Source organism: Mytilus galloprovincialis, chromosome 13 (assembly GCF_965363235.1).
Source record: "Mytilus galloprovincialis chromosome 13, xbMytGall1.hap1.1, whole genome shotgun sequence".
In the NCBI taxonomy this organism is placed as follows: Eukaryota; Metazoa; Mollusca; class Bivalvia; order Mytilida; family Mytilidae; genus Mytilus; species Mytilus galloprovincialis.
This window is the reverse complement of record NC_134850.1, coordinates 72,590,336-72,602,322: the sequence shown is the minus strand read 5'-3', so window position 1 is coordinate 72,602,322 and position 11,987 is coordinate 72,590,336. Positions and strand designations below refer to the sequence as shown.

The 11,987-nt window shown below is 31.4% G+C and overlaps 1 protein-coding gene across 1 annotated transcript; it reads left to right on the top strand.

Annotated features, from left to right (window-relative positions):
• The first annotated feature begins 1,096 nt into the window (after positions 1–1,096).
• On the top strand, positions 1,097–6,349 carry LOC143056197 (uncharacterized). The gene is made up of 4 exons (XM_076229277.1): positions 1,097–2,099; positions 3,065–3,224; positions 5,537–6,211; positions 6,345–6,349. Exons 1-4 carry the CDS (start codon positions 1,290–1,292, stop codon positions 6,347–6,349), a joined length of 1,650 nt encoding a protein of 549 aa, XP_076085392.1. The 5' UTR covers positions 1,097–1,289.
• Positions 6,350–11,987: the final 5,638 nt, after the last annotated feature.

The window sequence follows — 11,987 nt, the reverse complement described above, 5'->3', positions numbered from 1 at the left end:
AAACAATCATATAAAATTTAATCCACCCTAAAGCAATTAGCAGCGTGTTAATTCAAGCCAAGTCGTGTAAAACTGCGGTAATTTGCATTCCTTGTACAGGAAAACAACTTTTTGTAAATAAAACTGCATCTAGCTATGAAATAACATTTTTGAGAATTTTGTTTTGAAATGTGATCACTATAAATTAAAAAAATCGTTTCATTATTTTGATAAAAGTGAAAAATAATAAACTATTTGAGTTATCTCCCCTTCAACGGTCAACTTTACTTTTTGATTCAAACAAACATAAATATTTTGTATTTGATAAATCTGTCTACATAATCATGATAATGCGATGAATCCCTTATTTTTTCTTTATTGAAATTAACCAAAAGTAGCTAGCTTTACCGCTGTTCAAAAGTAATAAATCAATTGACTCATTAATTGCCAATCCGTCCCAAAATTTGCAAATTTATGCAAGACTTGCCCTTTTGTGAACTGCTATAATAATTTTACAATCCAAAATGGCAGTATACAGTTTATCTTCATTAAAGATAAATAATTTATTTTCACATTGAAATTTGTATTTATTTGCATCTATACGGCACTGACTTATTGTTGTGTTGTCTTAGAAAAATCTTCTCCTCTGAAATTACTGAGACAAACTTATCTAAACTTGGTTACAATCATCATTATGGTATCTAGTTTGAAAATGTGTCCGATGACCCCAATTGCCTACCAACATGGCCGACATGACTAAAAATAGAACATAGAGGTAAAGTGCAGTGTTTGGCTTATACCCGAATAACATTTTGTAATAGAACCTCAACTATTTCCGGTCAATAAGTTAAGTTAACAAATCATAATGAGGTATCTAAGACAATTATTTGGGTTGACAAATAATTTGAACTGCATTAAATAGTTTGTAATTTGACTGCTTAGATTTCTGTCTATTGTTGCAATTAATTATCTTACAGTGTTTCATTTGTATTTGAAATTCACTATCACTACATCCTTACAAGGTATTATATGCCAATTGCTACGTATACATTATATAAATTGTTTAATAAATTATAATTAGGAATACTGATTAAAGTCTCAATTTCATTACTAGATTCCAGCTGAAAGATGACTTCAAAGGAACGAGAGAATTTTCTACGGAATGCCATTTTAGTTGTTGATCATTCTTAAGCTGCTCTAGTGTCTTTAGTAGAACTGGATGTGCAACATAAAGGTCAGTCATTTGAACAGTTTGTTAACACTAATCAACATGAAATCTATCATTTATATAACTGTACAAGGTGTTGTCAATGTCCACCGGGACATTATCCAATCCGTTCACCTCGTATTCTGCACCAATCACAAATGGAATTGTTGTTGACCGATCATCATTAAAGTTATCATGTCATAATACAATCAGGCGGTCAGATGACTTCTGTTGCAGCATGGCTAGGTCAGGTCTTTGTACCGATGTTCTCGATTTAACCTTAGCCAGATGTTTGTTAGTCAATTTGTGCAGCGATGTATTCTGGTTTAGCTGTCTTCAGTTCCAATCTATAACTTTGGAAGAGTTTCTCAACCACAACAAGCACACACTATATCATCTTTGTCAGAACAACACACCCTGCTGTCAATGTCCACCAGGCTATACGTTTCCAACTAAGCATTCCATGCTGTATCAAAACGACTGGACGCAGATGTTCAATTCAGCCCTGCTGCCTTGCACTAATCATAGAAAGAGACACAATCCAGGGGGTATGCAAAGTATCTGCTCCGTTGAAGCAGCACCTGGTATAACATTGGTGAATCTTGACCCATCCGTAGGCAGAATCATATTAAAACACTGCTGTACTCTACGAATGGCAGTTGAAACTTTGGTTCAGATCAGATACCAGGACTACAGTCATGCTAAAGATGGTATAATGTCAGATAACGATTATAACACATCAATTAGCAATATAGAACGTTGTATCATAGAAATTGCTAAACTGTGTAACAAAGAAACACAATTCAAGCAGAAATTATTGGAGGCAAAGGATGGTGCACTTGATCAAACATTTTTCACACAGTATCAAAACAATTTGATGGAGACGCTTACCAGACAAGCAGACATTCATCAGGTAAGAACATGAAAACAAGAAGATTGGGTTTGTTTGCCAATAAAAGAACTACTGTATGAATCTAAAGTCTCACAAGTAAATGTTTATAATACCAATAATTACCATGAATATAAAATATTACTCACTCATCAATAGAAATATTCCAATAATTTATCCTATTGGACCTTGAATTGTTAGATCGATACTTTAGAGAGTTGTGTTCTGAAAAAGACGTCCTTGCTTATAATCCCATGTATTCTTTATTGTTTTACAATGTTCAAAGAAAATTGGATAGGTTTAAACGAATCCGGATTTTTTTGTACAAACAAAGAATGCTTAATTTAATGTAAACTGAAAGATTTTCTTACCGTTAGTATAATTTATCTATAACCGTTAGTATAATTTATCTATGACTATGTCTATCAAAATGGAAAATTAGTCTGACCTACATTAATTATAATTTCGTCGTGTGAATCTTATAATAAATAATTTCCCATTTGGTAAAAGTGGTAAACATTTGAATGATATTTTAAAAACCCAATTTAATAAATATTTGACTGAGACATAACAAATTTATCTTAGAATCAAATGTATGTACATTTAGAGTAACACGTTGTTTCGGTTTTGGTTTAAAGACAAACACATATTTCTATTGGAGATACACTCTTTATTGTTCTACTCTGTAATAAACCTTATTTCGATTGCTAAAATTTGCCTTTGCTAAACATTGTTCATAGATTGAGTTCAAACCATGCAATCAATATAAGCAATGTCCTTTTAAGATGATTATAATAAAAACATTTACAGCAAAATTTCCAGACAAACAGTGGAGATCATTACAGATACTATGCGACACAAATTTCAATGACAGCATTGATTGTATGATTTATAATTTACACACTGTTGTCATGATCAGTTCGATTTATTCTATAAATTGATTTTGTAAGTACAAATCAAATTTATGAAATTGAATATATTCATTGTAGAGTGTTGCAGACCTAGCACCAACAATAAACAAGATAGGTAAAAAAATCGCAGAAAAATCTGGAAAAATTCCTAAACTTATGGATGAATATGTTAAGAAGAGTTATGATTACCAAGAGCAACTAATGGAAAGATTTAACCAAACGTTAGTTAAAGTCAAAAGTAAGTTGACATTTTGTGTCAAAAGTGGTATTGCTGCTATAACCATATTATCAAATTAAAATGCACGTCGATATCCACAAATATTCCCGTGCAGTGCCCGGAAATAACTTACCTGCACTGGGTTATTTTGATAAGAACAGTCAACAGTGAAAAAGATGGGTTTTTTTGGCTTTAATTTGCATGTGACATTACATGAAAAAGTTGAAACCTTATTTATATAATCAGTCAAAGAAAGCCAAAGTATGGTTTTCAATTTGTAGGACAAACAGGATGGGAGTTAGTTGGACGAAAACAGGAACCTATATACCGCTACCGAAACGAGGGGAAATTCAAAAGTATTATTTACCGCCATTTGGTTATCACAATATTAAATTTATCAGATTCCAATCACTTAAAATGATCAACATAGGCTGTTCCAACCTATACATAAACCTGCAGATCATAAACAGCACTTTCTGAAAATTAAATGTATACAAAGGTATTGGTTTCGTCAACTTATAGAGTATATTTTAAAATGACTCTACCATTCAAATACTTACACTTTCCTATTTTGATAACACAGAAACACCTTTTATTACGTACACATACAAAAACCTAAAATTAGATAAATTTTTAATCATACGTTAGTAACATCTATCGTCAAATAAGATAATAGTGCTCTTCTTACTTGAGACTGTTAATCTTCGAATTTGAGAATTGAAACCTATCACAGGGGTCTCAATATCGTTCAAGACTGCGAGATTTAAAACTTATTTAAAAAGAAGTTAATATTATCGTCCTCTATCTAAAACATATTGGAAATGGTGTCTTCAGGGCATAAAAGACCCTCTTAAGGTGGTTCGCGGGTCTAAATCATTTATATAGGATTTCTCTATATTTTTCTATAAATGAATTTTATCTTATAGTTAATAGAAAAAAAAAAAAAAAAAGTGGGGTCACCGTTCATTTGCGCTCACAATCTGCCTTCGAAAGAAGCATACATTTTTGTAAAGGCGTTTTTTTTCTGTTGAAGTAATAGGAGAAATAAATGTAATATCGAAATTAAAAAAAAGAAATTTATTACAGAAATCGCTAAAATTTTACAATAATTTAGTTTAAGTACAGCTTATATGGAAATTATATTAAAAAAGATAGGTCACCGATGAGTTGAAAAAGATATTTCAATTTTAGAACCAAAAAATGGCATTTTTCCACCAAAGGGAGATAATTTGGAACTTTTTCAATGATGTATACATTTTGAAAGTCATCTGGGGCCAACACGAATTGATTGTTTTGAATGATTTTTGTACCATATGATAAAGTAACAACTACAAAAGGAAATAAAAAAAATAAAAAAAAATTATAATGAAAAACAAATGTTTGATTTTTTTCTGAAATTTTTATACCCTCGAGCCTCCTTAATCGAAATGTAAAATTAAATTGGTGTTGAAGGAGATAAATTCAATAATCATTCTTTTGATTCGTATTTAAATAAACTTAAATAAATTACATCGTGGATATTCGAATATCACATTTATCTAAGAATTCGGAAATAAATAAAAGAGAACATAAAACACCCATTTTTAGAATACGAAACAAAACTCAAGTACATTCAAAGCGGTACGTGTTTGTACCCGCCGACACTGCAGTCAGTGCATTTAATTACATTTAAAAGTACTATTTTAAGAGGAATTAATAAGATATTAATTCCTGAATGGTTACAAATAACCAAAATGGCATGTCCCTAAGTCTACAACTAAACATTAACACTATAAAATATTGTAAACAAAGGTAGAAATTAGTGGTATTTTTACTTAATATAAGTTCGATAATTATCAAATAGTATATTTAGAGCCAATATATTTTAATGAACAGTTTTTGACAAAGGTGTTTTAATTTTAGCATGTGTGTCCCCGACAAAATGTTCACTACGAAACAAAGTCTTTAAATTTGCGAATAAACAGTTTTATATAACCAGTGTTTGCAAGAAATGGACTGGATATAATAATAAGGGTCTTGTAATAGAAGTGATGCTTTTATAATGACAGTTAAATTGTTGGCAAAAATAACTAAGCATATCAAACGAACCAGAATGATACCGTATTGTTTAAATACCCACTAAGAAACGGGTAAAGTATCCTTAGTATCTGGTTATAAAATAAAATGGTTCTCCAATTTAGAAAAAACCGAGATCTTTCTAGTATATGGAATAAAACAAACTAGAATGTAAATAGGAGACATTGAAATGCCATAAGATGTGCGTTTAGACGCAGTTTCATTTTGAAGAGTAAGTATGTCGTGCGAAACCAAACGTTTCTTTCATATCTTTGTAGATCAAACACACATGGAAATTGATTTTCATTTGAAAGAACAAACATTTATTGAAACTAATGCTGTCAGAAAATGTAAGGAATGGATGAACAAAAAGGATGTCTTCGTCATCATTGGTAATGAAGGATCAGGGAAGTCTAGAAATGGATTAGAAATACTTAGACAGTTTGGTCTAATAGATGAAGACTTTGACTTATTAAAAGTAACAAATATACAACAGGTAAAGGACATTATTACCGATGAAAGAAAAACTGCTTTATTAATAGATGATTTGTTTTCTTCTAAACAGTCCCCTAATGATATTTCAAACCATTGTCATGTTTTAGATTTTTTAGGTGCAAGGAAATATAAAGGGAATATGAAGATAATCTTTACTATGGATTCTTCAAAAATCAATTCATACAAATATTTACTCGTTTCTCATAGGTTGTTTCAAAATTGTTGTCAAATTGATCTTAGCTCTCCAAGATTTTGCATGAGCGACGAAGAAAAAGCTAAATTGTTGTTCAACTTTTGCAAAAAACATGAAATTGGTATTATATGGGATTCGTGCAAAAGCATTGAAGATTTTTATATAGACGGGAGAACAGTATATGAAATCGCAAAAACGGACCCGTTTATAGGATATCCCAAATTATGCTTTATGTTTACCTCTGACAAAAGTTTTTTACAGCTTGGTACTAACTTTTTCAAGCATCCAGATCAATCCCTTATGGTAGAATTAAACTTGCTGAGAGATTCTACAGACATTAATCTTGAAATGAATATTTCTTATTCTTTGTTAGTTTACACACTTCTTAATACTGGTAGCTTAGAAATAAACAACATAGACATATCAAAAATAAAGACAATATTGGAATCATTTTGCAACTGTCAACGGAGACGTTTATTTGACAGTAAATTAAAAGAAATTGCAGAGCAAATGAATGGTCGATTTTTGAAACAAGACTCTCTAACACTGGTTTATTATTTTAAACATCCTATGATATATGAAGCATTGGCTATATCATATTTTGAAGTCAATCCCTCTGAAGTTATTTCTGTGTTAAACTTTGATTTCATAATTGGTTCGATAAAATTAGAGTTCGAGGATTTGGGAAAACGAGAGCTTAGTTTGATCATTACAAAAGAATTGTTTGGATATTTGACTAAACGACTGTTCACAATATTTGAGAAAGATTATAAATTGAGATCCGCAGAGTTTATCAAGACACTTTGCAGTTCGTCAATTATTGTTCAGAATAATCCTGCTTTTATCAGTCTATTAATTGGAGAATTTGAACACTGCACATCCGACGATATTTTGGACCTACAAATTGTGGATAGACATGATCATGTGTCATTCCATTTTTTAAGAGCCCTGTTATGGTTTCTTATACAGAAACATAACGTAGACAAATCCATTGCAACAGTTCTTCATTTCATTGAAAATGACATGAAAGTCGGGCAAAATTTTAAAACAGTTCAAGCGAGTAAAATAGTAGTAGTAGCATGTTTCTATTATTTGTGTAAAACAAAGAACTAAGATATGAAATTGGAACTTATATATGGTTTGATAACTGAGTATGGAATTGAGTGTAATTACGATTTTAGCATACAAGTAGCATTGAAAAATGGTAACGATACAGCAGTAAGCTTCCTTTTAAGCCATGTATCGAAAGAAATTGATATTGTGAAATTGGTTCTTGAAGGAGAATATGTAGAAGATATAAGAAGATTGTGTGACTTAATATCAACAAATCTTTCCATAGAATGTATTGACACAGATGATAAAACTGAAATTTTGAAGATTTTAATAAGGTCGGTACAACCGAATTTCTTCAACTTAAGAGCATCCGTTAATACAGCATGCAGCAACTTTTGTAAGGTTCTTGTAACAGGAATTCTGAGTAATGTTCGGAATTTAACATTTGATACGGGTAATGTTGTTAATACAGCATGTGAGAATGGTTGGGAGGATGCATTAAAGATTTTGTTGAACAAAAAGTTATGCAATCAGGGTGAAAAGAAGCGAATTTTCACTGATTCTTGTAAAGATGGCATGGAAACGTTTCTGAAGTGGATTTTTTTAACAGTCAATACAGATGAGCTAGACGTTCAACAATTTATCCTTGATGATTTCAGATGCGAAAATTTTGAGACTGTACAAAATTTAATTTTGAAATTACAAGACCTTAAGGAAATGGAAACAATGATAAAGAATTTAGTTACACAATTTAATTTGCCAATTGTACGTTTCATTCAATGCATTTTAGAAGATACTGGAAAAAAATTAGTTACTTGTAATAAAAATGAATTACAAAGTTTATACATAGTTCAGTGGATATATGAGAGATTCCCAGACTTACAAACCGATGTAAAGAATACTGTATATAAAACAATCAACGACACAAGTAATCATCCTAATGAGGTATTGAAATGGTTAAATGAGAATACCAAAGGAATCGTTAATCCTATATCATCTTTACTAGAGTTTTCGTGTAAAAATGATCTTCAGATAATAGTCAAATGGATTCTGCAAACATTTGACCACAATACACTGAATATAAATGAAATGATAATTGAAGCATATAACGCAGGATATACCAAAACAGCTGAAGTTATCGCCAGGAGAGTTGATTTGAACAAAGTTGACGTAACTTCACTCATCACTGCAATGCTTTCAATATGCCAGAGTAATAGTTCAAAAGATCTTTTCCTTTTCTTGATTCAAAACATTGACCAGCAGTATTGCAGGTTGGTGGAGATCATCACAATGATCGTGGATTTAAAGTTGTATAGTTATATTACAATTGTGTTACAACATGTAGATAATTCTATGATTGATATGATGAAAATTATCAAAAACAAAATGAATGTCCTCTCGGAAAACGAATTAAAGGATTTGATACAAAGCATTAAAAAGGAATTACTTGATATCAAGTACATTGCCTGGGCTGCTTTCAAAATCGGATATCATGAAATTGTAGCTTGGTCAATACTAAATGACGAACACAATGCTATAAATAAATCAGAGGTGTTTGATGCAGCTGTGTTTAATGGTTATACCGATGTTATGCATTGTCTTATTCAAAATATTGACCACAAATTGTTAGATGTAGAAGGAGCTGTGGATATTGCTTGTAGACAGGGAAAGTTTGATATAGTCGAAATGTTGTTGTTGAATGTTGACGATGTAGTGTTTGATGTTAAAGCAGCAATCGATAAAGTTTTTTGTGGCATCACATTCGATATGGTAAAAACGCTGTCAGACGGTGATAATCTTTTAGACATGAACATAGATATAGTTACAGAATGTGAACGTAGTAATATTGTTAAGTTGATGTTAAAAACGTATGACCAAAAATTGTTTGATATGACCACAATTATGAATACAGCTTATGAACAAAGATGGTTTGACTTAGTTAAATGGGTAATAGAGGAAGTTGATGAATCGCTGCTTGATTTAAATGAGTTATTAAGTTTGGCTTGTCAATTGGAGTGTTTAGACATTGGCATGCTAATAGTAGGAAAAATAAAAATTCAAATGCAGGTATAGGAGCTGTTATAAGAACGGTGTTCACCCACGGTTCGTTCAGCCTTATTAAGTTTTTAATAGATACTATTGATATATCATTAATTGATTTGGGGACCGCAATGAACGAAGCATGCCATGATGGTAAAACTGATCTGGTTAAGCGGTTAATAAAAAGTGATAATGATAAAATAGACCTAAATCGTCTCATAAAGATAGCTTGTGACAGAAATTGGATTGAAATAATTAAATCCATTTCACAAAATGCAGGAATTTCAAGATCTCTTTTAATCACGGCAATGATAGAAGCCTGTAATTTTCGAAGAATGGATATTGTTAGGTGGTTGATACAACATAATGACAATACAATGTTTGATTTAACAACGGTTATTACACGTGCTTGCAGAGACAGAAACATTGAAATAGTTGAGATATTGATACAATATGTTGATCATAATTTGCTTGAAATGAATAATGTATTTGTCCAGGCAGTCATATCAGAAAACTTAGAGCAAGTTAAATGGATGCTACAAAATATTGACAATTCATTATTTGATATGAAGAGAGCAATGAATGATGCTTGTTTTAAGAGAACTCTTGACATAGTCAAATGGTTGATAGAAAATTTTGACAATAAATTATTTGATATAAACGCAACAATGCTTTATGCGTGTGTTTGGGAAAAACTTGACATAGTTAAACGGTTGATAGAGAATGTTGAACATACATTATTTGATATGAAGAAAGCAATTAATGATGCTTGTAACTTTGGAAATCTTGATATAGTAAAATGGTTGATAGAAAATGTTGACAATAAATTATTTGATATGAAAGGAGCAATGAATAGTGCTTGTCATTGCGGAAAACTGGACATAGTGAAATGGTTGATAGAAAATGTTGACAATAAATTATTTGATTTGAAAGGAGCAATGAATAATGCTTGTGTTTACGGAAATCTTGACATAGTAAAATGGTTGATAGGGAATTTTGACAATAAGTTGTTGGATTTGAAGCAAGCTATGAATGATGCTTTGAATAATGATAAGGATGAAATAGTGAAATGGTTGATAAAGAATGTTGACAATGAATTATGTGATATGAAAGGAGCAATGAATAGTGCTTGTCGTTGCGGAAAACTGGACATAGTGAAATGGTTGATAGAAAATGTTGACAATAAATTAATTGATTTGAAAGGAGCAATGAATAATGCTTGTCATTGCGGAAAACTTGACATAGTAAAATGGTTGATAGGGAATTTTGACCATAAATTATTGGATTTGAAGCAAGCTATGAATGATGCTTGGAATGGTGATAAGGATAAAATGGTGAAATGGTTGATTAGGATGTTGACAATACATTATTTGATTTGAAGCAATTGCCGTATGATGCTTTGAATCAACATGCGTATGAAATGATGGTATGGTTGATAGAAAATGTTGACCATTCATTACTTGATATGAAGCTAGTTATTCAATATCTATGTAGGTGGAGAGACCATGACATGAACACATTGGTAATAGAGAACATTGCAAAATTTAATCATACATGTTTCAATTTACAGTCAGCATTATACATTATATTTGATGGTGATGAGGAGAATCTCGACAAAAGTAGTCTTCAGGAAATATTATTGATGATTTGTAAACTAGCACAAAAGAAAGAAATATTTTGGTCAGATGTGTTGAAAAATGCATGTGTCTTTGGATTTTTTGAAGTTGTTAATTGGCTTTTAATTAATGTCCAGAGTAATATTTTTGATTTTGATACAGCCATTGCAAATGCATTGTCGTCGAAATCGGATAGCATTATCAGATTAATCATTGAAACGAACTTTGAGTATGTTACGGATATACGATCGGTGACGACGTTGTTATGTCACCATGGGTATACAGATGAAGCATTGGGGCTTTTGCAAATCATGGAAAATGTCGAGTTTGACTATCAAACTCTGATGAATGAAGCATGTCTTCACGACGACATGTCTTTAGTAAAATATCTATGGGATAACTTCAATCACAACTCATTTGATATGAAAACCGCAATGACAAAAGCTTGTATAGGTGAAAAGAGTACCACTACAATAGAATGGCTGTGGAAAAATACTGACCATCGGATGTTTAACATGAACGTTGCAATGAACAATGCTTGTAGATATGGGAGAAAAAACGTTGTAGAGTGGTAGTGGCAAAATATCAATCAGTCATATTTCAGAATGAATGAAGCATTTTACGATGCCTGTAAAAATGAACAACAACATGTTGTAAGATGGTTGATAGAAAACCTGCCGGTCGAATTAATTGATATTTTGAAGGCCCTGTACACTGCATGTTCTGAGAATAGCCATACTGAGATTGTTGAGATACTTTTGAAACATCTTGATGTATCAATAGTTAATATGAATTTAATTATACATGAAGCCTGTAACCACGGCAACACAGCAATAACTCAATATTTACTGAACATGACGGATGTCAGCATGATTAACATGAATCAAGCAATGACGAATATTCTCTCTATTGATGTTAAATCCGATTCATATTCAGACGAAGAAAAAGTATTAAAAGATGAGACGAAAGAACAATTAGCTATTACTATTATACAGAAGACAACATTATCTATGTTCAAGACTGACGAATTAATAATCGAAATTTGCAAGAATGGTTGGCTCAAATTGATTAAGTTGATATTGTCAAATAAAGATCAGAGCAATATCAATATCGATAAATCAAAAATTGATATAGCTTGTGAATATGGAAGAGAAAACATTGTTCATTGGGCGGTAAATAATCTTGACCTTAATAGGATCAATGTAAAAGCCTTGATGACTGAATCTTGTAGTTTCGGTTGGCTTGAGATTGTGAAGAAAATATGGACAACTGAAGAAAACGGCAACTTTGATATAAAATCTGCAATGAATGAAAGCTGTTCGTATGGACGAA

Coding starts and splice junctions, on each gene's coding strand:
- LOC143056197 (XM_076229277.1), top strand. CDS start 1,290: ATGTCCACCGGGACATTATCCAATCCGTTCACCTCGTATTCTGCACCA. Junction 2,100..3,064: donor GACAAGCAGACATTCATCAG/GTAAGAACATGA, acceptor TATTCATTGTAG/AGTGTTGCAGACCTAGCACC. Junction 3,225..5,536: donor AACGTTAGTTAAAGTCAAAA/GTAAGTTGACAT, acceptor ATATCTTTGTAG/ATCAAACACACATGGAAATT.